Below are 26,653 nucleotides of genomic sequence, written 5' to 3' on the forward strand. Positions count from 1 at the left end.
TGCCTGGCTTTGCTTCCACTCCCTGAACTCTGGGCCTCTCCATTTGAGAAGTCTGACCTTTCTGACAGCAAGAGAGACCTAGTCCCACTTCACTGAGGCACTGAAACTTCCCTGAGGCTTCGTGGTTGTTCTGTATGTCAGGGAGAGTAAGGCCACTCGATGCAACTCTGCTGGGGCTTGCTCTGTGGTCCTGCGTCCTGGGATCTCGGTGCTGGGAATATGGTGTGAGGATGATTAAAGCTCCCTGAAGTCCTCTTGCTACAGTGAGGGAGTGGGCTCTGAAGGGAATCTCAGGTTTTCCACCCACAACTGCTCAGGTGCCTTTGAGCTCCAGGGGCTTGTGCCCTGTGATCATTCTGTTGAATTCTGTGAAGCCTTTCATGACATCAGCTTTTCTGCCTCCAGGGAGAACCTGTAGCAACACAGAGGTCATTTCTCTCCTGTGGGAAAAGCATCCTCTCTTCTCTGGCACCTCTCCTTCCTCTTCTGACCGCCCTCTACCTCCCCACACACTTCCTCACACCCTCCCTATTCCTCTCCTTCTCCCCCTCCCAGCCTTTCCCATCAAAGAAAACTGTGAGCAACTTCTCCTGGGAGCGCTCCAGCAAACTACACACTGCTGAAAAGTTCAAAAATGGCTGGATATGCCAAGTGACACCAAGATCTGCAGACAGTGGAACAGTCTTAGTTGTCACAGCTCAGATAGCATGTGACACTCAGAGGGCCTCGCAATGGCCTGCATGTTTGTGTCCACTCTATGTGTTGATGCCTCAGTTCAAGGAGATGGGGTTAGGGGTGGGGCCTTGCAGAGGTGCAGGTCTCATAGTGTAATTGATAGTGTGAAGTGAGCAGAGGGGATCAGGGTAAGGACACAGTGGTTCACAGCCATCTGAGACCCAGGAAGTGGGCCCTCAGCAAACACCAAACCTGCCAGCTCCTTGACCTTGGCTCCTCTGGCCCTGAAACTGTGAAATCAATTTCTGTTTATGAGCCACACAGTCTATGTGATTTTGTTCTCAGAGCCAAGTCAAACCCTGAGGAGGCACTCCCAGAGAGCCTGGCTGAACACCTCAGCCAGAAGTGCACAGGGCACAAGAGCAAAACAGACTGGAATTAATTACCAATGGGCAACATGGAAACCTTTCACAAAGGGCTGAAGAGCACCGACTGAGAATCTCTAGCCATGGTCAGACCTCAACCAGAGACCTGCAGTCCAATGAAGGCTAACAAGGTGACTCCATGGTCAAACCTAAACCAGAGACCTGCAGTCAAAGGAGGGCTAACCAGGTGATGACATGGTCAGACCTAAACCAGAGACCTGCAGTCAAATGAAGGCTAACAAGGTGACTCCATGGGCCCTGGTGAAGGAGAAGCGTCAGGATAAGAAAAAAAATCTATTTAGAGAGCTGCTCTTACAGGGAAAGAGAGGACCTGTTAGACAGTCATGAGGGCAGTCACAGACAGCTGGGAATGTGCAGAAACAGATGACATTCAACAGAAGGAAGAAAGCTGAGGGGACTCCAGCTGGCCTGAGCATCCAGAGCATGACCGAGGCAGGCCTCGCCCTCTCGCGTCCCCTCTGCTCTGCTGAAAGCCATTCCATTGCATTCCCACAGCTGCCCACCGAGGTCTATTCTTTTATTGTGTCTCCTCCTCCCCCTTAGCTGACTACCAAGGCCCAGCTATCAAAGGCCCCTTCGGCTGCCCTAGTCAGCACACCTAAATAAAATCAATCACCTTATCCTAACATGGAGTTTCCCAGCTTACCTTTATAGATCACCATTTGCCTTTGTGCCTCATCTGTCCCTTCTCTATCAAGAAGCAGCCCTTTGTCACCATCCCCCATGGCTCCCCATACCTACCATGATGGCTGTCCTAGGGGGAGGAATCATTGCCCCAGGCAAAGGTCAGCAAGGAGGCCTTGTGCACAGAGCCTGGTTGGCCTACCCTCAGGTCCAAGTCACACCTCAGATCCAGCTGCTCTTCTTGTTAGGAACAGTTACTTTCCTGGCCACTTGGGCCACATGTGGACAACAGTGTCCCAGCTCTGAGGGCTGTGACCAGGAGCCATCCTGAGAAGGAACCTGTTGTTTAAGCCTGATGTAGCTTGGAGGCCAAGGACAGGGAACCATGGCGATTCAGAGACCTGCCACAGGGCTCCAGGGGGAGAGCCTGGGAGGCAGCTGTGGAGAGTAGGGGGCAGGTACTGAGAGGCCACAGAGTCCCCCTGGAAGGAGGCTGGGCCCTGCAGCAGGACTGCATGGGGGAAGGGACCCATCCTTGTTGTCCTCAGCTGTCCTTATCAACTGAGGGGAACTCTACAGCTTGGCAGCACTCAGCCTGTGCCGGCAAGTGTTTCAATAATGAGCTCTGAGTGTCCCCCTGCGGGCTCTGAGTTCCCTGGAGCTGCCGTGGTCTATCCCACATCCCAGTCACAGACTCCACTTTAACAGGCCTTGAAAGTAGAAAGACAGGTGCACACACAGAACAAGAGTATGAGCGCCCTCTATTCTATTCCGTACAGAGCTTGATGTCTTAGCCCCAGCAGTATGACAGGAAAGGAAGTAAAAGGTCCCACTATGTTTATATACACATTAAATTATTTTGTGTGTGCAAAGATGTATAAGGAACCAGAAAAGTCTGAGATCTGACTGAAAAGAATACTTCCAACAAGGAAACAGAAAATAAAATCAACACGGAAAATTAGTTTTTGCACATTGAATAACAATAACAAACATGCTACAAGACCATGAAGATGGTCCAAGTCACATAAACAAAAAAAGAAAAAAAAAGAAGAGAGATATATACCAAGGAAAAAGCGTAAGGAAGGAGGTGCTAAAATTAAATTTCTACAGAACCTGTAGGACCTGTGAAGCAGGAAGGACATTGAAGAGTACAGTTGCAGAAAGAACACCCGTGGTCATGGATTGGCAGATTCAATGTTGTGAACATGCCAATATTACTAAAATCAAGCCTCAGCTTCAATACTAACTTCTGTCAAAAGCCTAATGTCATCATCCCTCACAGAAATAGGAAATAACCCTCTTGTTCATATAGCAGCTCAGAGGATCTAGAGCTGGAGGAGTTATAGCATCTGTGTTAAACTACACTACAGAGCTGCAGTCACTAAACCAGCATGGTTTAGTGTGGTTGGATACAGGACACAGACAAAAGTCTACTTGAAGACTCAGGATATAGACTGAGACAAGACTTTCTGCATAGGACTGAAATTATATAGGAAATAATCCCAGGACAGATAGAACTATGTGAAATTAAAATTCTTCTTTCTGCATAGGCAAGGAAATAATCAGCAGTGAAGAGGTGGCTCACAGAGGGGAGGAAGTCTTTTCCACTGAACATCCAATGGGGTAATGACTATAGAATGTATAAAGTACTTAAAATATTTAACACCATGTTTGTATTTCTGGGTTACCATAATCAGGATGATCTCTTCTAGTTCCATTTGCTTGAAAATTTCCTGGTGTCCTTGTTTTTAATAGCTGAGTAGCATTCCATTGTGTAGAGGAACATTTTCTTCATCCATTCTTCAGTTGAGGGACTTCTAAGATGTTTCCATTTTCTGGCTATTGTGATTAAAGCTGCTATGAACATAGTTGAGCAAGTGTCCTTGTGAGACATTGTTGCATCTTTTGGGCAGATGCCTAGGAGTGGTATAGCTGGGTCTTGAGCCTTAACTATTTTTGATTTTCTGAGAAACTGTCAAATTGATGTCCAATGTGGTTGTGCAAGTTTGTATTTCCAGCCACAGAAACTTCAACCCACATTTTTCCCCCCGCTTATAAGAGGTGCAAGGATAAAGAAGGAGCAGGAAATGAGGGACTGGGTAACCGATAACTGGCTCAACCCGTGTTCCATGCCTACCTCTGTAAAGATACTCTGTTAAGCTTGCAGACAGAGGCCTAGCAGAACAGTCATCTGAGCATCACCCGGCAGCTGATGGCAACAAATGCAGACAGACAGCCAGGCATTAGGACTCAGGGAATCTCCTGGAAGGGTAGGAAGGATTGAAAGAGTCAGAGAGGTCAAGCACACCACAAAAACCTTACAGAACCAACTAACCTGGGCACATAGGGGTCCACAGAGAGCATGCACGGGATGGACCTAGACCCCCTACACATAGGTAACAGATGTGCAGCTTGGTCCCCTGTGTGACCACTGACAGCAGGAGCTGCAAACGTCTTTCTTGGACTCTGTTGCCTGCCTTTGGCTCCCTTTCCCATGCCTGGACAGCCTTGTCTAGGCTCAGTAGATGTACCCAGTCCTACAACAACTTGATGTAGGTGGTCTGATACCCATGAAGATCTCCCCTTCTCCTAGGAGAAAGGGGTGAAGGCTTAGGGAAGGGGAGTGGAGAGGGAGGGACTGGGAAAAGAGTAGGAGGAGAAGATCCATTTGGGGTGTAAAGTAAATAAATAATTAATGAAAAGCTTAACACCAAACAACACATCCAACTGATACAAGCAGGTGAACTGAACAGTGAATTTCCAATATGGTAGAGTACACCCTGAAGGAATCAGTGAAAGGGGTCACATCTGTGACTCAAGGGGGTTCATGTCCAACAAGGGGACTTGACCTTCTGCTGCTGTGTCATCTGAGGGCCCTCTGACAGGACACTTGCAGAACCAGGGCTGCTCTGGTAGAACTGAGGTCCATGTGATTTGTTTCTTGCCGTCTTGTGCCCTGACATGGGATGGAGAAGCAGGCTCCATCACAGCCTGTCCTGAACCAGCCCTGTGCTCCTGTTGAACTTCTCGCCTCTGGAGTCCACAGCCGTCCTTCTCATTGTCTGAGCACCCACAGGCTCTCAACACGGCCAGGTCTCATTCCCTGCAGACAAATGGATATGCGAGGCACCATGAGTCCACGTGCCGGCCTGTGTTCTGAGTTCAGTGAAGGCTGCCCTGGCTGCCCTGGCTTCTGGCCTAAGTCCAACTTCCCTCCCAACAGGAACTCTGCCTTCCACTCCCCACTCTGCAGTTCCTGGACTTGGCCACCTGCCCCGAGACACAGAAGGTCATCTCTGGAGAAGGGTTTCAGTTCCTGTGGGGCTATCCACACTCCATGGCCCTGGAGACAGGTGCTGGTCCCACAATGGCATCTTTGTGCCTCTCTGGACCAAAGGTTGACAGGCTCAGTATCCATACACAATATTAGTGAGGACTCTGTGATAAGCCCTGGACTGCGCTGAGGAGCTGGCACGGCTCGGGTTTTGATGTTAGTATAGAAGGTGCTGGGCGGGAAGCCTGTCATGTTGGGTGTGAGAGGGTGGGGCTGGTGCTCTTTAAGATAGATCAGGAAGCAGGTTAGCAGTTCTGTATCATGGGAGAGATCTCTGTACCTGTCAGGTTGTTCCTCACACCATGCACGAATCATTCCCGTAAGCATGTCCCCACATAGGCCCATGTGTCAGTCCTTGAACAGGAGATCAACATGCACACGTGATTAGCAGAGCCAGGGATATCATCAGTTTTCTGGAGGCTAAAGGAGTGTCCCAGCCTGGCACTCAGGGAGCACCAAATCCCAGTTGCTCACAATGCTATCTGCTTCATTAAAATACATTTATGAAATGTAATTTAGTTTCTGACATAAGTACAGAAGCAGTCTCCATCTCTCCATCCATGGCACTGGGTCAACTGCCAACCACAGTCAGGTCAGCAACCAGACCTTGACTAGAGCCTGGTGTTCCTCTCCAATTCAGCTCTTACAGGATTACAGGCCTCGATTTCCTGTTGGTCTCAAAACAATGAGAGGAAAACAAAGAAAGGATTGTTATGACCTGGGTGGCAAGGCAGTTCTGAGATCAGCCAGCAAGGAACAACTCTGTAAAGGAAAATAAAGGAGTGGGTTGACTTCCTCATGCTAAGAACAGCTATGTACGTAAGACACGTCTACCTGGACAGAAAAACAAGCCGTGCATTGAGATGCATTTCAAGTTACATGATCAACACTAGTGTCAGTGAGGAAACCTCAACCCTTAATATTAGGCAAGCAAACCACTAGTGATGATTAGCAATGTACTTCAACAGACCAAGCCAAAGATGATGTATGTTTGGCAGCCAAGATCACAAGCATACAGGAACATCTCAGCCACCCAGGAAAACAGACACCACAAGCCCAAGACAACAACCAGGCATATTTAGATAATAGGAACTCAGGTGCACAGTTGCAGAAACACAATGTGTTTAAATATAATTTGGAAAACAGTTTGTGATTTCTTCTGTTGGTATAGATACTAAATGTAAGATCTAGCAATATTTTTCAGGTTTACATGCCAAAATGCAAGCTTAGAATTATACTACAACTAATAGGTAAGTTTACTTTATAATGATCTAAAACTAGGAAGAGCCAAAGGTATGGCTGTGGCATGTCCATACAATGAATTACCACCTTGCACTGATATGGAGCTGTCTGCTGACAGATAGATCATTGTGCATTGTGCACTGAAAACATCATGGGAATGAGCTTATCATGAGAGATCACAGCTTTGATTTATAATATGCCATAGAGACAAACAGAGAAGTTGAGAAAAGTCCTCTGGTTTCCAGATGCTATGAGCTAAGGATTAGGTGACCCTGAAGGGGAGGCAGGAGGGAGATTTGGGAGTGACATGTGGTGGGAGTGGGGTTATCCCCAGGACTGAAGGTTAGTTTGACTTGTAGTATAAATCTATGCAATTCCCCCATGAACGGAACGAACCCATCTATTGGTTAGATAGAGGCGGTGCTAGTATCTTTGATGTCAGCCCTGTGGGTTTTCAGTGGAGCACATGATATTTGTTAGATCCTGCTCTGAAAGCTGGCCTGGAACCGTGTTGCTAGGAAGACTGTAGCAGGAAAGAAGGCTGACTCAAGCCCACATTCTTAAGTTTGGTGTCATGGTGCCTTAAACATTGTATGCTACATGTTAGAAGAAAACCAAGCAAATTTACAGCTGATTATAAAAGAAACGTTGAATATTTACAGAATCGAACAATATTGACAAATTCTAGCAAGCTGGCCAAAAATAAGGAAGTAACAAACAGGGACATCAGTAATTAAAAATGGTTTTAGCATGGTATTGCACATTAACAGAATAAGAGAATATTATCAATTATAAAATTAATTCTACAACCTACATAAAACTCACAGATTCTTTAAAAGAATCAGAGTTGACATGGAAGGGAACAATCTCTCAGTGGCCCTGTAGATGTTAGAGTTTAGCCAGACATCATGGCTCCCGCCTAGAATGCCAGGGCATGGAAGAGTTGAGGCTGGGGCTTCAGCATGAGCTCAAGGCCAGGCAGAGCTACATGGCTATACTAAGTGTACTAAGACACTGCGAATGCAGACACAAAACCTTCCACAGTATCTGAGCAAACTGAAGTCAGAGTGTGGAGGGAGGAGACAGGCTGGGCCTGGGGCACTGACTCACTGGCTAACCACCTGTGCTGCTGCTCTCCGGTGCGTGAGTTCAGTTCCCAGTTCCCATACTTGCCGATTTACAAGCACAGGTGACTTTAGCTCTCAAGTTCCTCTCTCCCTCTGGGCTCTGAGGACTCACACACAGGTACATACCTTCACACAGATACACAAGCATCCAAACATAAAATAAACCTTTCTTTAAAAAAGAAAACACTGTAAGTAGGTGTGTTTTGTACCTGCAAAAGGACGTTAGTTTGACGCTAAAAGATATTAAACCGCCCATATCACCACTAGCAGATTAACAGAGTAATTGTGGGAACCTCTCCACAAATGTTGGGCATTTGGGCCACAATTCCTATTCACACTCTGTACCAGATTGTTTTATATTTTAAAAGTGCAATTGCAGAACACAAACAACCCACAGCTATAACTCCCCTGGACACGTGACAGCATGCTGCAGAGTCGCTTTGCTCCGTGTGTCAGCAGGGACCTGAGATAATCGTTCCACGTGGCTTCTGGTCACAGCATCTCAGGAGGGGCCTGGAAGGAACTGAGATTGCAGGATCCTGAGGACTCAAGCAGCAAACCGCTGCCGGACATGGGCAGACTGAGATAGGTTCCCCCGCTGCGCTGGTGTGAGTCACACACTTTAGCATCGTTAGCCTTGTAGTCCAGATCTACTTGCCTGACTCCTGAGTATCCAAGGATCGTCCTTGAGGCCAGGAGCTGTCCAGGTTGCCCCGGGTTTGGGAATGTTCCTAGTCACCTGGCTGGGGACTTTTGCTCTGTATGTGGATAGAAATTGTGGCCAGCAAGAACTCTTCTTAGCTGGTCCGTGGGCAGATGTCGTGTTTCTCAGGTGCAGGTACAGTGAATGGCAGGGGCAGCAGCAGATGGCTGGGCGCAGGAGCAAGTGGCACTGCCTAGTGACTGCGTGTTCATGGCTACTGAGACCCTGGGCCCTACAGGGTTGTGACACAGCTCTACGTAGGTCCAGAAAGGCGGGACTCCTCATCTATTGACAATGGTTCTAGACCTGGGTGCCCGAGCCCCTGGCCTTTACCTCCTGGACACTCAGGGACCTTCTAGTTCCTTCTTGTTTGTATGACCATGCCACAGCTGCCACCGGATTATTTTGCTTTGGCTCCTGCTGTCATCACCAATGTCCTGAGTGTGGCTATGCCTCCTCTATGGCTCCAGCTCCTGCTTTCCTCGCCTTTCCGTTCTTGCTCAGCTGCTGTGCTCTGCAGCCATTGTCTGCAACCGGCAAAGCTGCTGGCCACTCCTTTCCAGACCTGATCATTCTACTCTGTTAGTGATGGGTAATGAAAGTCGGCAGGAACACGCTGCCCAAGTTGTCTTCTGTTCATTTACTTGTGTGTGTGTGTGTGAGTTGTGTCTATGTGTGTGTGTATGTCTGTGTGTGTCTCTGTTCTCTGTGTATGTTTCTCTGTGTGTCTGTGTATGTGTGTCTCTGTGAGTATATCTCTGTGAGTGTGTCTCTCTGTGTGTATCTCTGTGTGTATAACTGTGTGTCTCTGTATATGTGGAATATGTGTGTGTCCATATGTGTCTCTGTATATGTGTGTCTGTATGTGTTTCTGTATATGTGTCTGTATGTCTCTCTCTCTGTATGTGTATCTGTGTGTGTGTGTGTGTGTGTGTATAGGCCAGAGAACAGCCTTGAGTGTCAGTCCTTAGGTGCCCTCCATCTTTGGTTTGAGACAAAGTCTCTCACTGTCCTGAAACTTTAAGTAGGCTGGATTAGCTGATCAGTGATCCCCAGGGACCCCCCAGGCTCTGTCTGCCTCTTGTCTGCCTATCATCCAGATCACTTGTCCCTGTGCCTTGCTTTTACATGGCTTCTGGGACAGACCTCAGTTCTTCAAATCTTTGAGCCAAGTACTTTATTAAATGAGACATCTCCCATATTTCTTCTTGCCTTTCTCATTTTTATTACATTGCATTTATTGTATGAGGGGTTGTGTGTGTACCATGGTCCACCAGTGGTGGTCAGAGGACAACTCCTAGCAGTCAGTTCTTGCCTACCATATGCCCCCCATGGAGCAAACTCTGGTTGTCAGGTTTGATGCCAAGTGCATTTACCCAGGGAGTCATCCTGCCAACTCCTGAAGAAGTCTTTTATTGAACCTACTGATGAAGCATAAGACGGCAGGTACAGCAGGGCAGCACAGTGAGGGACCTCTTGCTCACAAAGGGAGCTCAACAGTCCACCCATACCCACCATACACACATTAAGCGCTGTATTCGTCCTAGGCAGGGAACTATCCCTCTGTACCAGGCATGACTCCCCCCTCCTAGGCCACCAGGAAAGCTGCTCTTCCTATGTCTGGGGTGGATGTGGTTGGAGGAAAAGTCTAGCATCAGCTCCTTCAAACAGGCATAGTGAGGACCTCTCCTCCTGGAGCCAGAGTTGTGGTTTAGCAGCAAGCCAAGCAATTGTTGAGTAGCCTCCTCAAAATATCTGTAGTCGGCATAAGGGAGGTTTGTCTGGCTGCTTGATTGACAGTCCTTTATTCAAGGCAGACAGGATACCAGGAAGAGTCTGACAGCTGTCAATTAGGGAGACAAATCGTCACCTCCCAACATTTTCATAGAAAAATCAACATCAGAATGAGTGATTATATTAGTGACTTTCCATTAACATTAATAGTGATACAAACAATATTCAGCAGTGCTTGACACGGGTCAGGAATCCCCTAATCTGTCTCAGTATCTCTGGTGCCACACAGATGCAGCTTAGAAGATCTGAGCCTGAGGCTGTCTAAGACTCAGAGTGACCCATGCAAAAGACAGGCCTTTGGTGACCTGTGTTGGGGACACTCAGTACATCCTATTCAGTGTGGGGTGGGGTCCAAAGAGTTAGTAAGCCTCTCAAGTCCCCACCTATAACGACTTTTTCCTCATGGATCAATAGCAGACTGTGAAGGCCACTATCTGTGACAGGAATCTCTCAGTGCCCTCAGCCCCACATGGCTCTGAATCTCCTTTCTGCTCTGGAAATGGCAGTTCTGCTTCCTTTATGAACTTTAGGAGAGGGCAGGTGGGGGACAAAAGTGTCTTCACTGTATATGCAAGGGGCATTAAGACATTGCCTGTCCCTCTGTGACCTGCTGGGTCTTAACTGAAGCCTCCCTCACATTGACCCTATTGAGCAATGAACAGAGATGCACCTTGATCCCTTCAGATGTCAAACATCCAGGGGCCTCTACAGAGCCTCGAGTATTTGGCTCATGACAATAGGGCAGCCATGGAGGGCTTTCAGGGATCCAGACAAACACTTGTTCTCTCAGGTTTCAGCAGTAGGCAGGGTGCCTGTCTGTCACCAGGAGAAAATCAACACAGAAGGGTTGCCAGAGACTTCCACTCAGAAGGCTGGGACCCACCTCTTGGTCCCTGGCCTGACAGGTGTTGGCTTTGTGCCTTCCTACCTGGAAGGTCAGGGGTTACTCAGCTGAACTTCCTATAGGATAATGACTAGGTCAAACTACTTCCTTGTATTCTGAGCCCTAAGGGCAGTGAGAGCAAGGGACCAAAGACACCATTGGGAAGATGCTGCATCCCATGCTGGGTCAGGCTGGGGTCCCAGGACAGACAACCAAGCTAGGAGTCTCTATTGCCCAAGTTAAGAGAACATGACTGCTCTCAGAGCCCCTTAGGGCTTCGGTGCAGAGGCCATACAGTGAATGCCACCCAAAGGAGACTGCCTGATACTCTACTCATTTACACTAAAGGCACTGACACAGACACTGACACAGACACAGACACAGGCGCAGACACAGGCGCAGGCACAGGCACAGGCACAGAAACAGACAGACACAGACACAGACACAGACAGACAGTAGAAACAGTCTGGGGCATGGGAGTTGCACGATTAAAAGGGTCAGGAGCAGGTGAGGGCAGCCTAGGGAGCCCTTCTGAGTGCAATGGTGACTATGGCCTAGGCCCCCTATTGCAGACCCTATGTTCTACCAACCTGTGAGGGCAAATAGAAACCATGGAGAACTGTCGAGAGATGTCCAGGTGCTGAAGGGCTGACTGCCAGCCTCATAATACAATGTAGTCCAAAGACTGTGAGCTCTTTTGGACATTGAGGCCTTGCTTCAGAGATTAAAATCTCAACTGAGATAGGCAAGAACTAAGGTGTCCTAAATCCTCTGACCAGAGTCCTTGTCACAGACACTCAGAGGGGCCTTCAGGGCTGAGGAGAGGCTAGGTGAAGACAGGCAAAACTTGGGTAAGGAAACCACAGGAAGAGAATTATGGGGAGCTGCTTATCAACCAGGGGCCTCCACAGAACCTTGGGGAGTGTGGCTCTGGCCTGCCCAGTCTTCACACCCAGCTTCTAGCCTCCAGGGCTGAGGGGAGTGGATGTGAGGTGTTGAAGACCTGGTTGGAGGTGGTTTGTTACAGCAGCCTCAGGCAGCTCCTGCCAGTGCCCTGAGGAGGAGAACACCAGGAACGGGAAGGCATGGAGAGTGTTTCTAGAAGTACAACTCAATGAGCAGGCTAAGCCCTGAGTTCAACAGCTTTGTCCCCCTTGGACAAAGTTCCCAACAGAGCAGCAGGTGTCAGACTCAAAGGTGAGCTTGGTGCACATAAGGCAGAGTGGATATCTCCCCATTCTGACTGCTGGGTGGCCCTTGTAGTTCTCCAGATTCCAACAACAGATCAGACTGTGTGGATCACATAGCCTTTCCTCTGAGTTCCCAGTTCTCCCTCAGCTTCTTTGGACTCTGAACAGTGGCTGCCACTCCAATCAACGGTCTTGATTTCTTGAAGTCTTAACAAGCTGTTATCCAAAACACTGATATTCATCTTGCCAGCTGGCTGTGGACATAACTCAGAAGGTCCTGGTCCTCTCTGCCAAGTTCTCCAAGGACCCTGCATGGGTCTGTATAAAGGGCAGTCAAGTGAGGGACCAGTATAGCCTCTCCTGTCCCTGTTACCTGTTGGTTGGCTGTGAATGCAGACCCTAGAAATGAAGACTCTGCTCCTGATCATTAGCTTCTGTCTGCCTGCTGCCCTGCAGGCCCAGGACTCCTCATCCCTGTCTTTCGATAATGACAGTGTGAGTCAGGGCTGGGCCACAGGATGGTCTCAGCTTTACCGGTGCAGGGAGACCGGGGTTCTGGATTCAGGGGACATCGCAATCTGACCCCGGTCACAGGTTGTAACTAAAGAGAGTAGACTAATTTGGAGTTAAGGGATCCCCATGCATGTTCAGGCCTCCCTGTTCTCAGGGGTGCAGTCTGAGAGCGTGAGCCCTGGTACCCTTGGGGTGAGCAGGTCCTGATCATGTGAGCTTTCTATGTTTTGGTGGCGGGATGGAATGGGCAGACATGAATGGTAACTGGAGGGCACCTATTCCACAGGAAGGGTGGTCAGGCATCAGGCAAAGAGAAAATGTCATCTTTTTAGTTTTCCGGGAAGTGGTTCATGAAGGCCTTGGTGTCAAAAGATGACGTCCCAATAAACAGGGTCTCTCCCATATTTATCTTGGTGCTGAACAACGGGGACATGGAGTTTTCTATCACACATCTGTAAGTGTCTGTGGCTCCCATGGTTGGTTGGTCTCTTTCCTGGCCCATTACTTCTCAGTGAGTAGTTTTAAGAAGTCCCCCTGACTTGGAAAGGACTACAGCAGTGGGCTGAAGAGGGAGGACCCCAGTCAGCATGAAGACCAGGTTTAAGAGGGCTACTGCCAAACGGTTTCTGATTCCAGGATCTATAGCCAGTGTCTTGAAGTGACCACCATCTTGGAGAAAACAGATGTGCCTGGCCAGTATCTTACTTGTGAGTGTTATCAGCCCAGGGATGGGTGGCTGGCAGCCCATGTAAGGGAGAGCCTCCTGCCAAACCCCACCCCAGGAAGGATCACAGAGTCCTGGGAGCCCTGGACCTTGGCTCTCAGGCTACAGTAGTCACCTAGAATCTGTGACTAGAGGTTGAGGTGACAGAGGAGGAACTCAGGTGGCTGTAAGCTAACTTTGCTCTTTCTGGGACCTCCACAGTTGAGGGTAAGACCCATGTGCAGGTGCAGCTGTCATCTGTGAAGGACCACTACATGCTGTACTGTGATGGCGAGATGGAGGGGATGAGCTTCACCATGACTCAGCTCATAGGTAAGTTCCCCCCTCAATCTCAGCATAGCCACACCCGCCCCATCATTCCTTTAGACACCCCGCCCCCCATATGAGAGGAGCAGCTTTCCTCTCACGGGCAGGGCATGGTGCTGCTGGCTGGCGAGAACTACCTTGTTCCACTGTAGTGACTGCCAAGCCTTTCAGGTGCCATCCAGGACAGAGGAAGACATGCCTCTTGACCATAGATGCCGTTGGTGATGCTTTGTGGAATCTCATGGTATTATGTGGAGTTTATATCATAAGAACAGTGGTGTCTTGACTGAAGCCTTCTCAGCCCAGGGGCACTTTAGGTCAGGTGGAAGATGTAACAGGCCTCTACGGGAAGGTTTTTGGTTGCCAGGGTGCTTTGGTGGCTCAGATGCCATCCGAGCTCACTGATAGCCGTCCATACCACCTCTTCCCCTGCCCTTGCCCAGTGCATGAGGAAACACCTGGTGCTCAGATCCTGGCTCCTGGCAAACATGTGGTTACCTCCATTTCTCTGCTCACCCATCCATCTTCTACAGGGAGGGAGCCCCAGGAAAATTTGGAGGCCTTGGAGGAATTTAAGGAGTTCACACGTGTAAAGGGACTTGTACCAGAGGACCTGGTCATACTCGAGCAGATGGGTGAGGACACGTGCTCCCCTCCCTGTCCCCTGTAACTCTGTCACTCTCATGTCTCCTGGCCCCAACATGGACAGTGTGGTCCCTGCTCCAGGTCTTGGTCATGGGAAGATGAGAATCACAGACTCTTATCCAGGGTTTATTCTTATCTCTGGGTTTTCTGTTTCCTACAGAAAACTGTGAACCAGAGAGTGAGTAGGGTAAGTGATCCTTTCAACAAACAAAAATCTTGGTATCCAACTGGGCCTCGGGGTCCGCCTAGAAGGCTCAGTGGCAGCCAGGAGCTTCCTACGTTCTGTGTCCCAGGGCACCATGTCCTTTATGCCTCCACTTGTCGGTCACACCCTTGCCTGGCCACCACTGCACGGACAGAGCTTTTCTGAGGGGACTCAGCAGAAAGGAATTCCTGTTCTGTAGCTCTGATTCCCTGCGAGCGAGCCTGTGATGCTACCCCAAAGCACCTATGATTCCCAGCCCCCACCATAACCACTCAGTCGCTGTGCCCTGCTTGCCTCACGGACTCTCCTTTTTAGAGCATGGTGACCCAAGGCTCCAAGCAGCCCAAGGGAGTGAGCGCCTCCAGAATCTCTGTCCTCTGGGAGGTGGAGAGTGCCCCGCTGGGCCCTCCGACTCCCCTCCTCTCTTCCCTCATCCTTCCCCACCCCAGCTTCTCAATAAAGAGCTTCAGCAGTCCCTGGTGATTCTTCCTGTGCATGTGGCCCCTTGGTGGCTTCATTTGTCACCGTCACCCCCCCCCCCCGTGACCTACTGAGAGGAGGAGGGGTGGGAAGTGTTTAGGAGACATGGAAGCTTCCAGCCTTGTTTGGGGTTGGCATAGAAGGTGGAGACTGTGCCGGGGGGCCCCCCACCCCTGAGATCCATCTGTAGGTGTGTCACCCCAAAGCCCAGGTTTTAAGCCATAAGTGCGATGAGGAGGAAGCTCACATCAATGACGGGGTGGGACTCCAAGCCACAGGTGAGCACCAGCAGAGCCTGTGTGCAGGTGGGGACCACCTGGGGACTACGTAGGAATGAGACCAGGGCACAGGCCTGGGGCTAGGGTCCCAGACCCAGCAGCACAGACAGTAGGAGACTGCGAATTTGTTTCCATGGGTAGGGGGCACTGTTGAGATCTCTCTCTGCAAGCTGGAGAAACACAGGGGCCGTGGAGAAGGACTCCGCTCCAGGAGCAACCTTGCTAAAACATTCCGATGCCATTCAATGCTATTTCTCAGGTCATTCTGAGACTTTGCTCTGAGTGGCTTGAGGAGTCAGCTAAGGCCCAAGTCCCCCCTTTCCCAGGGGGATATGAATACAACCATTATCTTTAATGTATGGACTGCCCAACCTCCGCAATCCCAGGCAAGTTGTCACTGATGCGGATCCCCAGTATCCCAAGGCCTCTGAACAACACAGCAGGCCTCTAATACAGACTGCTGGGGTCACAGAGTTTTGTGGCTTCCTTGAGGAAGATGTGTACACACACTCTTGTGAGCATGCTGATACATAGGTGTGGGCACACATGTACACAGACATACATGTACACTCACATGACCACATATGTGCATAGATATAGAATACTGCAATTCATCGAGGAAAGTGCCTGAGTGCCACGCCTGGGGTTGGAGGGCCTGGGAGGACAGCCTGGGGCAGGGGCTCGGGCTCTGTGGGAACAGGGCCTGGGCGTGTCGTGGGCAGGAGCACAGCAGCTCCTGGTTCCTGGTCCTGAAGCAGCATTTCCCACGCTGATGGTATTTGCCCTCTGACAAGAGTTCTTCTCTGTCTAATCATAAGGTCCAATAAAAGCTGAGGTCAGGCCTCCCACGCAGATGGCTAGAACTTCTGTGTGTGTGAGGGAGGGTCGGATGCTGCCCCAAGGCCTCCTTCATGAGTTAAACAGACGCAGATGGCCAGAGCGTGGAGCGGCATGAAGAGTATGTATGGGTTCCGGCTAGCTGCATAGCTACAGCCCATTCTGAGGAGGGTCAGCGGGATGTGAGCAAGAACAGGCCAGGTGAGGAGTCTCACCTCAGAAGAGATGAGACTCCAACAGTGGGCTGTGCTGACATCAGACCCTGATGATCAGAGCTGTAGGCCTAAGGGGGTCGCCGTGTCCACCCTGCCACAGGGCTCGGGCTGCTTGGAGAAGCAGGGAGACGGAGTTTTGACTGTGGCTCCGGGTTCTCCCAGGCCTGCAGGGAGGCCGAGGCCATCAGGTTCTCAGACTCGTGATTACCCAGGCTCCACAGGCTGCTGCGGAAGAGCTGAGACTGGAGTGGAGGCCCACGGGTTGGATCTAGCGGGGGGGGGGGGCTGAGGGGGAAAAGAGGGGAGAGCTGCGGCTGCGTCCCACGTCCCACGGGGAGGAGAGTCCTTGGCTTGTTCTGTCAATGGCTTGTCTTGGTGGAGGCCGTGGCTGGGAGCACTGAGAGGCCTTCTGTGGGAGATTAGATGGCTGGCTCTCTAGACAAAGGCCTGATCCATTGCTCCCCTCAGCAGATCTTGATGAAAAGAGGCAGTCCATGGTTTTAAGACATTATTGTCATGGTGGAGAGTGGATGAGTAAAAACCAGACCCCACTTCTCAGGGAGGAGTGTCTGGAAAGGGGAGTTTATTAGCTAAGCCCTCCAGGCCTTTAGGTACCTCATTAAAATGGAGATCTTTCTTGAAGCTATTTTTCCTGTGGTCATGCCCTCTACCTGTGGAGGGGCTTGGGGCATTGCCCTTATGTGACTGATGGCCACAAATCTATGCAGGGCTGTGGTCTCTCCTGTCAGGAGTCTAGTGTCTGGGAACCAGACAAAATGCCTGCCATCCCTCAGGGTCACCAAGGTTTCCAGCCTTAGCTCAACCAGGAACCAGGCTGCCTTTCACCGTCCTACACAGCGCTGTGTGTGGAAGTCAGCCAGGATCCTCCCTTGTTTTACCGACTTCTGCCTGGTAGAGAAGGCGGTCCACGCGGTGCCCAGGCAGTCACTCTCCATAGGACCATGTGGCACCGCCCAGTGTGTGGGCATCTTAGTAGCAGATTTTCATCGGCATTGATTAGGGTCTCCAAGCCCACATTTATGGTAACATTATGGCAAGTTACATGATCTTTCTAAAACTCTCAGAGGTCAAAGAGTTTGTTTGGAAAGAACTTCACTGTTTTGAGCTATAAATAGTAATAGGTGATAGACCAGATTCTCAATGTCATTATAAAAATGTCGGAGTCATAGAATGTCATATAATCTCCATTCCGTGTTGCTCAGTCATTTGATGGCTGGCTGGCTGGATGAGTGGGTGGGTGGATGGGTGGGTGGGTGGATGGATGGATGGGTGGGTGGATGGGTGGATGGGTGGATGGGTGGGTGGATGGGTGGGTGGGTGGATGGGTGGGTGGATGGGTGGATGGATGGGTGGATGGGTGGGTGGATGGGTGGGTGGATGGGTGGATGGATGGGTGGATGGGTGGGTGGATGGGTGGATGGATGGGTGGGTGGGTGGATAGATGGGTGACTGGATAGCTTGGTTGGTGGGAGGGTAGATGGGCGAGGTGTTGAATGAGAGAGTGATCAGTGGGTGGAAGCTAGTGGTGAATGGGTGAATGCAAGGGAGGTAAGTGGGTGGATAGTTAGGTGTTGGGTGGATGGATGGATGGATGAACTGGTGCCCAGGTGATGAGACAGTCACACACTTAAGCACAGCTACAAGCCAGGCCGATCGTCGTGAGCTCCGTGTGCTTTCCCATGCACATTTCCTCCCCCTTCTCCTGCTTCAGGCTCAGTGAATGCCCAGTGCTGATCGGGTCTCAGACCCTTCTTGAATTTCTCTCTCAATGGACTCATTAATTGGCTCCTTAGTGTGATAGGACAACATTCACTGTTGTAAAAACAAATACACAACAACAACAACAACATGATTCTATGGCCATCTCTCCCCAATGCTGGCCTCTGCTGTGAGGGGAGCACCAAGGCTAAGGGGTTATGCTGCATCTGTCTTTGGGTTTAAACCCAAATCCTCCTGAATGCTTCTGTTCTCCCCATGGACCCCTCCTCACATCCTAGTCATAATCTCTTCCCATAATCCACCACAGTTCCCACTGTCTTCCAGTCCATGATCATCTTGGTTGGGCATCGGCCATTTTTCTCACCTTCCTTTGCCATTCCTTCTCTACCCCTTCTTTCTTCTCCATATTTCTTCCTTCCTCTCTCCCCTCTAGAGTACTAACTGCAGTCATCTTTCCTTCCAGAGGCTTCTCTAGGCTCACTGGACTAGAGCCACTTCTTTCCTCAGGAAAATGCAACGTGAATGCTTAGCTCCCCTCCAGCTTTGTGAGCTACAAAGGGAACCCGAAGTTTCAAATACACACTCGGCTGTGGGTGCCCTTGTCCCTCACCCCACGCCCTGTCCCCAAGTTTCCTGACTGGGCAGGGCTCATGTATTCCCCTGGGCCCTTTTTCAGAGGGAGGCAGATTCTGTGTCTCAAAGCTTCATGTTCATCTAGCAGACCCAACCAACAGACGGTGGTGGTTACAAAGGCAAGAGAGGGGTCACGACTTTGCACCTGAAGCTGAGGTGCAGACGGTGACTGGGCAAGCATGGAGGGCCTCACCACATCATACCTTCTAAGCCCAGGCCTGTAGCTAAGGAAGGAGGCCGCAGGTTCTCAAGTGAGTCACACACGGAGTCAGCTAGCAGGCACCAGATCTGGAATACTAGTTACGAACTGGGCTGCAGCCGTCTGTGCTTTCAAGTAGCCTTTTTCAAGATGGCTGACCGCATCCTGTTCCCAGCACTTTCTGGCAGAGCATTGTGCGGAGACTCTAGCTTTCGCCTTCTGTCCACCTGTCAGGCTCCCCCAGGGCAGACAAACTCAAATGTCATTTCCTGAACAAATTCATAGCACATAGATCTTCCTATGTGTGTGTGAGGACTGTTCTCCTCTTTAATACCCTAAATGAATATATAAAACACACATCTCTCTTTCCGGCTCTTCTAGTGGCTAGTGAGGATCTTCTCTTCTGTTATCGCTTGCTCTGCCTTTCTTCTGCTCTTCTTTTCTGTTATCGCTTGCTCTGCCTTTCTTCTGCTGATTTTCTCTGGTTGGTCTTCATGTACACACAAGAACATCACCAGTTTCCTTCCGAGTTTCTGGGTTTTTTGTTTGTTTGTTTTTTTGTTTGTTAATTTTAAAGATACCTTTGAATAGGTAGCTCATTCATTGTATTTAAAAAAAACATACCAGAGTAGGGGTCTCCCTTTACACACATTCATACAATTATGGGGGTAGAGGCTTCAGGCTTTTCCAGAATCCATTGTACCAGTAATGTGTGTAGACAAAGTCTGACACTGAGCCGGGACTTGGTTACCATATTCTCTGATTCTGTGTGTGTCTCTCTCTCTGTCTGTCTGTCTCTGTCTTTCTCTCTTTCTTTCTGTCTCTGTCTCTCCTTCTCTCCTTCCTTCCATCCCCATCTCCATCTGTCTATCTCTCTGTCTTTTTTCTGTCTCTCTGTCTCTGTCTCTCTGTCTCTGTATCTTTCTGTCTCTGTCTATCTCTCTCCATCTCCATCTCCATCTCCTTCTCTCTCTCTCCTTTTCTTTTTCCCTCTCTTCCTCCCTTCCTCCCTTCCTCCCTTCATAAGAATCACCTCTGGTAGCAATGGACAGGTCTCTGATGAGGGCCACATAGTGAGAAAAATCTTGATGAGATCCTGATCCTTTCCTGGTTAGCTTTAACTGTCAACTTTACAGTCATCTAAGATGAAATTCCTTAGTTGAGGAATTGCCTAGACCAGATTGTCCAGTGGGCATGTCTAGGAGGTGGTCCTCTGGTTATTAATTCATCTGGGTGAAAGAGCCCAGCTCATCGTGGGCGGCACTATTCCCTAAGCAAGTGGTCCTGGAGAATATAAGAAAGTTAGTTGAATGTAACCTAGCCTTCCGGGCAGCTAGCCAGCAAGCAACACTTTCCATAGTTCCTGGTGAAGTTCTCCAGCTGTGAAGTAAGGTCCTTGGTCAGAAGCAATGCTATGTGATGTAGAAGTGGAATGTGAGACTCAGCTGCTGTTGAGACCATAATATCTGCAGTGGCCCTTCCCTTTTCACAGATAGCACCAGGCGGCCTGCTGAGACAGTCAGCGAGTCCCTAGCTAACAGACCTTCAGGTGCATCTTATCTGGGATAGAAATTTACACTGAAGGATGGTATATGATGGCCACACATCCTGTGTTCCATTTGTTCCAGAGGTTTATGAAGAGACCCCACCAAGTAGGTCCAGATCTCCTCTCCTCAAAGCCCTCATCAGGCTGCTGTCTATATATCTGACCATGGCATTAAATACATCTTGTGACCTCAAAGAACACTCTTAGTTCCAGTGACCCCTTCTGCCAAAAGCAGGTGATGAAGCCTTCACACGGTGCTCATGTAGTCAATGTAGAATATGAGCCTGGGAGAAATGCAAACATCTCTGCTCTTCACAATTCTTCCCTGATTACATTTAATATTAGTTAATTTATTATTGAGTATATGTGTATGTAAGGTGTACATGCCTCGGTACGTATGTGGAGGTCAGAGGACAACTGTGGAGTTGATTCTTCCTGTCACCTTTATGTGGGTTATAGATATTGAACTCAAGTCACGAGGCTCGCAAAGCCTTTACCCGTTGAGCATCTCATGGACCTATCATAAAGTTACCTCAAAACAAAGCCTGTCTAACAAACACAGATCTGAATAGGTGTCTCACCACATAAGTGTGATCAGAGGCAATTAGGAAATACAAAGGAAAACTACAAGCCTCTGGAAATAGAAAAAATTTCCAATTTTGTCTCAGCAGTACAGGGATCTTCCAGTTCTGTTGGCAGTCCATAAAAGGAAGATACGTGGAGGATTCACAGGAAGCCATCCACTATCCACAGGGAAATGGAGTTGCCAGGGCTGACCCAGTCCGTCACAAAGGGGCATTTCTCTTCCAACCAAGTATTGCACTTGGGTTTTATAATTGCAAAGAAGGGTCAACTGCAATAGAGGAGTGTCCCGGAGATCTCAGATATGGTAATCAGCACTGAAACCAAAATGATTCCATGTTTTTTTTTTAATGTCACAAGATTTATTTAATGCCAAACAGACAACAGCAAGGACACCGAAGAGAGAAAACTTGGCCAGAGTAGGAATTCCTTCTTCTACCTTCCTAAGGAGGCTACAGGGATTCACCCAAGCCTGCAGCCAACCTCTCTGATTCTTAGGCAGGAGGGGGACAGGATGTGTGGCCACCAATACCATGGTGAGAGATCCTGGCACCAGAAAGTTTGCTAGCAAACACTCATGGTTAATGTCTTCACAGGATGCCTTGGAAGGAGGCAGGCTGAGGCAAGGTATTATGGCCCAGGCAGCAGCTAGATGCTAGTATTACAGTCCCTATGTTAGTCTCTAATGTCTCCAGATGGCCACTTTATAAATAGAGGCTGAGTTCTCTTACGGGAAGAATGGGCCCAGACGCTTCACAGCTGTCTTTAGCCTGTCCTGCACTGCTCTGTGTGTGGCTCACAGCCAGGAGGACCGTGGGAGATGATTCAACCACAGGACCTAGGCCAGGCCCGGAATGCCATGTGCAGGAACACACCCACTTTTACAGGGGAACCTTTCCAAGACCTAAAACAACACTCAGCAGGTGATCACTACGAGCCCCAGGAACTCAGAGAGATGTCCCCTAGTTTGTCTTTGCCATCACTTAGCCTGAGATTTCTGGATGCACTACGCCACCACTAAGATAATTGCAGTGAATGACATCATGGATCCAGCTCAGAGTTAAGTAGATGTCCCCGGAGCTCTGCAGCTACCTGTCCACCATGGCTGCCTTAGGACAAATGTGTAATCCGAGACCCTCAGACATAAGGTTTTGAGCTACAAGAATGGGCAGTCGGGCCCGGAGAAGCAGCAGTGAAGAGCATTGCCTGCTCTGCCAGGAGACCAGGCCTCAGTTCCCAGCACCCACACGGCAGCTTAGATCTGTCTGTAACCCCATTTTCAGGGGTTCTGACACCTTCACTATGCTATTGATGGACACTGCCCACTGCCCACTGCCCACTGCAGAACTTATTCACTCCAGACTGTCCTGCATTCAACAGTTAGATGAACCAGGTCCCTGCCACAGCACCCCTGCCTGGAAGCTCCTCGTTGGTCTAGGGTTTGAAGAGTGACATCTGTCCTCACCTGGGTCCTTCATGATGCCATAGCTTCACCTTACCCCACGCCTCTCTTGCTGGCTTCTGTCTCAGTGAGCCCAAGCTAAAGGTCTCTGCTCTCTTCCTAGAGACAATATTAGCCCCAGACTGAGCTCAGCTCTGCCAGGCCTCCAGACTGCTTTGGTGGATACTACAGGGCTTATCTGAGAACAAGTCTATGGTGTCCCAGGGTGATTGTGAGAATTTCTACAACATTCCAAGAATCACGAATTTCATGACAGAGGCAAGGTTCACTAAGCAGAAAAGTGCTGACATGTGTACATGTGTGTACACACAGACATTCATGCTGACCCTCACATGCAAGCACACTTACAAGCAAAGTGTATAAGCACACAGGTTCACAAACATAATGCACACATATATACATGTACACTTGCTCATGATGTATTCAACTGTAAGCTCGTGTACACACACAGAGAGACACATGCACATGCACGCACACACATGCACACACGTGTGCCACTGGATCCGAGCAGCAGCAGCAGCAGCAGCAGCAGCTGGGTGACAGAAAGCCCCAGTCAGAGCAGCAACCTAGCTGGAGCTCCAGGTTTCATCTTGAAGCACAGTGGGCCTTCCACTGAGACCCTGGAGTGGCCCTGGCCTACCTTGGCCTTTCTGCCATCTAAGGAAGAACAAGGCCTGCAATCTGGAAACTAGGCGCTCAGATCTCCTTGCCAACCCGCTTCTGCACGTGTGATCAATTCTCTGACCTTTACAGCCATAATCCTTTTAGTCTTGCTGACTGAATAGCCTGGCTTCCAGTCCAACGCTGGAGCTGGGGCTGAGAGGGTAGGGAAGTCTCTGGCATACAGGACTTCCACGGACACATGGGAAGGGCAGAGGGTACCCCAAGGGGTGTCCTCCCCATAGCTCAGCCCTGCTTGTGCCTGGATCCCTGACCTGTGTACCCCATGGCACCTCACAAGAACCTGCGGTGTCTTGCAAAGACAGTTAGGCTATAGCTTAAAGTTGACAGTAAGGATGCCATGAAGACTGACCCCCCCTCTAAGTACAGACTCAAGTGCTCCACCACAACCCCACAGAATGACCTAAACATCAAGCTCCCTTAGGAACCAACATCCACATGTAGTCATGAGGCAATAATCAGCCATTCAGGTTAGAGGCCAAAGCCCCTGGGCAGAAGTGCAGGCCTCATGCCCTATGGTAGCTCAGCTTTAGGCTGTTAGTCTCAAGAGTTCTGTGAGGCCATGGTCTCTTCCCAGAAGAACAGGTACAGCCTGCCTAGCCATCACGTGTTGAGACTTCAGGGCTTGGCCCTTGGATGTCTCTCCAGGCCCATGAGATACTAACTACATCTAAAGTGTCCCAGGCTTACCCACTAAGGCACCTCAGTCCAGAAGCCAAGCTAAATAGTGTCCTGGCCTGCACCCTGACTTTACACAGCGCTGACAGCATCCACCCCTGAACTCCATGTTCTTCCAAGCATTGGCCCCTGTGGGTGCGGCGGGGTGGAGGGACTTCCTGCCTCAGAACAGTATATGTACAGCCGCTTGGAGCCTCTGTGCACTCATATTCTGAGTGCTCATCCCAAGAAGACACAGAAGAGGAATGAAGCTTCTACTGCTGCTGAGTGTAGGGCTGGGCCTGACCTGGACCCTGCAGGACCAAACCCTCGTGCCTGTGCAGCAGGGCTTCCACCCCGAGCAGGTGATGCTCTGGGGTCTCTGGATCAGGCAGGGAGTTAGCCCATGTCTGTCACCTTGCAGAGTCTTGATGGCGACTCACAGCAATGGGGACCAAAGGAGTGGCATTGTACTTGAGGCCAGGGGCTCAGAGACACTCTGTCAGGTCCCCTAGAGTGTGAGTCTCTTTAAAGTCCCACTACAGCTGGCCAGGCACAGGAGAAGCCTGAACCTAGGGAGTCAATAGGGTAGGTAGGGCGACCAGGCCCTCCACTGTGTGTGTCCTATTGCACAGAGACCCTTGGGTCTCAGGTGGTAGAGGATGTCATCGCTCTTCAGAGATCTGGAGAACAGAGAGCCACCACATTCTAACAGTAGTCTCTATGGCCAATGAGTGTACTGTGCTGGGCTGTCTGGTTGGGGTGGATTTGGAGCAGAGTCGGTAGTCCAAAAGGTTTCTTCTTAGCATACAGTAAGAGATGAGTTGAGGCCTGTACTCTATTCCTCTGCAGGACATGACTGGATGCTCCTGCTGTAATCCACTGTGATCCACAGGGAGCTGGCTCTCCAGGCTCAGCGGCCAGGATAAAACCTTACTCTTTCTGCAGGTGATAGGATCTTGGTACACCCTCATCCTGGCTTCCACTGACCCGTCTGCCATTGAGGAAGGAGGGGCCTATCTGTGCTACATGACTGGCATTGTCCTCCTGGACAACGGCAGTCTGAATGTCACCTACTTCCACAGGTATTCTGGACTGCCAAGACCTCTGAGGAGGTTCTGTGTGGTCACATTCTCCTTACTACCTCCCAGATCCCCAGCTCCTCAGGGCTCAGACTCTGAGAGGACCTTGATGATATTGATCCTATGGGCTGCTCCCTAGCGGCTAGGAAGCCTCTGGCACTCCATCTGGGAGAACCAGGTGACCCTATAGGACCCAGCTTCCACAGGCATGGTTCAGAAAGGCTATTTTCCTCTTAGGGAAGATGGACAGTGTGTGAAGAATTTCTACATTGCAGAAGAGACTGACACACCTGGACGCTACACCTTCGAGTGTGAGTGAAGGAAGCTTCCCTCCCTCCCTGGGTGGCATGGTGGCTCAGGCAGTTGTGATAGCTTCTGCAGTGCAGATGTGACTGAGCAGAAAGGACAGGGATGGTAACCCCATGGAGCTCATAGCTATATCTTCAGAAATTCAAAATCCAAAATTTGTGGCTCCAAACTGTGCTCCCTTGGGTTCCCAAGGCTTCCCACAATCCTCCTGAAACCCAGCATAGAGCTGACCCATTGTCAAATATCAGGCAGTGATAGGGAGGCTGGGGGACCCAGGAGCCTCACACAGCTGAGGCTTTGGAGTACTGTGTAAGGGTTTCCCTTTGGAACAGATGTTGCTCAGGCAGTGTACACGGGTGAGGGGCAGGAGTCCAGATAAGAGTTCAGAAAAAGACCCAGCTCAGAGACTAGAGGAGAGAGGATTGGGAAGCCAGGCAAGAGAAAGGCTGATAGAGAAGCAGAGACAGGAAACAGAGCATCTGGCCGGGGGGCTTTGTGCTCCTGGATCTGCTGGCTACTGTGCACCCAATATGTGGAGGTAGAGTCAGGCTGTGCCAGGTGGGGCGGTGTAAGGCACCAGGACACACATGGGCCCAGCAGACTTCGTGAACATTTGGTTGCTTGTCACAGACCACGGCAAAAACTATCTGACTTTTGTGGAAGTTACTGAGGACTTCATCATCATAGACTTGGAAAACCAGAGTGAAGAAGGCTCCCTCATCGTGACCGAGCTCCACGGTGGGTGCCGTCCCACCCACAGGCTGAAGACTGCAGGAAATGTTGGGATTTCGAGCTGGAGAGGAGGGCGGGGATAGCGGGGAGACTGGGGGCTGGAGCTGCTCCCCCTACTCCAAGTATCCTCCTTACCAGTCTCTTCGTCTCACTGCACATTCAATGTAGGCAAGACTCTGTCCACAGATGACATTGGGTGGGACCACTATTACAGTTACATATGCAGAAGAGGCATCGAAATAGAGACCACTGTGGAACTTCCCTTGTCTGGTAAGCTTCCCTCCCTACAGCTTCTTCTCCATGGGGACATACACTTCCTGGGAGCATCTACAAAGTATGACTCCCCAGGGCTTTTAACAGGGGTTGCACCCAGGGCCCAAGCTGAATGATTATATTAGGGTGTGGGCAGGAAGACTCATGCTCTCTCAGGGCTTTGGAGGGCATGGGCACACATACACTTGCATGCATCTTGTGTGTGCGCATGTACATGCACCTCTATACAAATCTTGTGTGTGCCCAGTCGGCATTCCTGGCCACTTCTCTGTCAGCCACATGCTTTCCTCGGAACCCCTGCTCTGCACAAACCCTTGCATGGCTCTGCAGACCAGCACTAACCTTCCCAGGGGCCTCCTGGGTCCAGGCTCTCCCCTCAGTTCTGTCTCCTGGCTTTCCAGACTGCCCCTCCACACCCTCAAGAAAGCAGGGTGAGCCCTATTAGCCCATGTCCACCACAGCAGCACAAAGTGAGCAGAGATTCCTTAGGTACCTGAAAACTCTCACCCTAAAAATCACACTCTGAAGTGGGGACA

The 26,653-nt window shown here is 50.1% G+C and overlaps 2 protein-coding genes across 2 annotated transcripts; both read left to right on the forward strand.

The window, feature by feature from the left end:
- The first annotated feature begins 12,423 nt into the window (after positions 1-12,423).
- On the forward strand, positions 12,424-16,425 carry LOC127686462 (vomeronasal secretory protein 1-like). The gene is made up of 6 exons (XM_052184674.1): positions 12,424-12,513; positions 12,864-12,985; positions 13,168-13,238; positions 13,457-13,567; positions 14,095-14,196; positions 16,322-16,425. The coding sequence occupies exons 1-6, from the start codon at positions 12,424-12,426 to the stop codon at positions 16,423-16,425; spliced, it is 600 nt and encodes a 199-aa protein (XP_052040634.1).
- A 7,544-nt stretch (positions 16,426-23,969) lies between these two features.
- Positions 23,970-26,562, forward strand: LOC127686463 (salivary lipocalin-like). Its single transcript, XM_052184676.1, has 6 exons — positions 23,970-24,086; positions 24,670-24,806; positions 25,041-25,114; positions 25,743-25,850; positions 26,013-26,114; positions 26,519-26,562. The coding sequence occupies exons 1-6, from the start codon at positions 23,988-23,990 to the stop codon at positions 26,560-26,562; spliced, it is 564 nt and encodes a 187-aa protein (XP_052040636.1). The 5' UTR covers positions 23,970-23,987.
- Positions 26,563-26,653: the final 91 nt, after the last annotated feature.

The sequence above is a fragment of the Apodemus sylvaticus genome, chromosome 5 (assembly GCF_947179515.1).
Source record: "Apodemus sylvaticus chromosome 5, mApoSyl1.1, whole genome shotgun sequence".
Classification (NCBI taxonomy): Eukaryota; Metazoa; Chordata; class Mammalia; order Rodentia; family Muridae; genus Apodemus; species Apodemus sylvaticus.

Bases quoted from the DNA above. Each gene is read 5' to 3' on its own strand.
- LOC127686462 (XM_052184674.1), top strand. From the start codon at position 12,424: ATGAAGACTCTGCTCCTGATCATTAGCTTCTGTCTGCCTGCTGCCCTG. The intron at 12,986-13,167 runs GTAAGTGTCTGT...TTCTGATTCCAG, and splicing joins GAGTTTTCTATCACACATCT to GATCTATAGCCAGTGTCTTG. The intron at 13,568-14,094 runs GTAAGTTCCCCC...CATCTTCTACAG, and splicing joins CACCATGACTCAGCTCATAG to GGAGGGAGCCCCAGGAAAAT.
- LOC127686463 (XM_052184676.1), top strand. From the start codon at position 23,988: ATGAAGCTTCTACTGCTGCTGAGTGTAGGGCTGGGCCTGACCTGGACC. The intron at 24,087-24,669 runs GTGATGCTCTGG...CTCTTTCTGCAG, and splicing joins AGGGCTTCCACCCCGAGCAG to GTGATAGGATCTTGGTACAC. The intron at 24,807-25,040 runs GTATTCTGGACT...TTTTCCTCTTAG, and splicing joins AATGTCACCTACTTCCACAG to GGAAGATGGACAGTGTGTGA.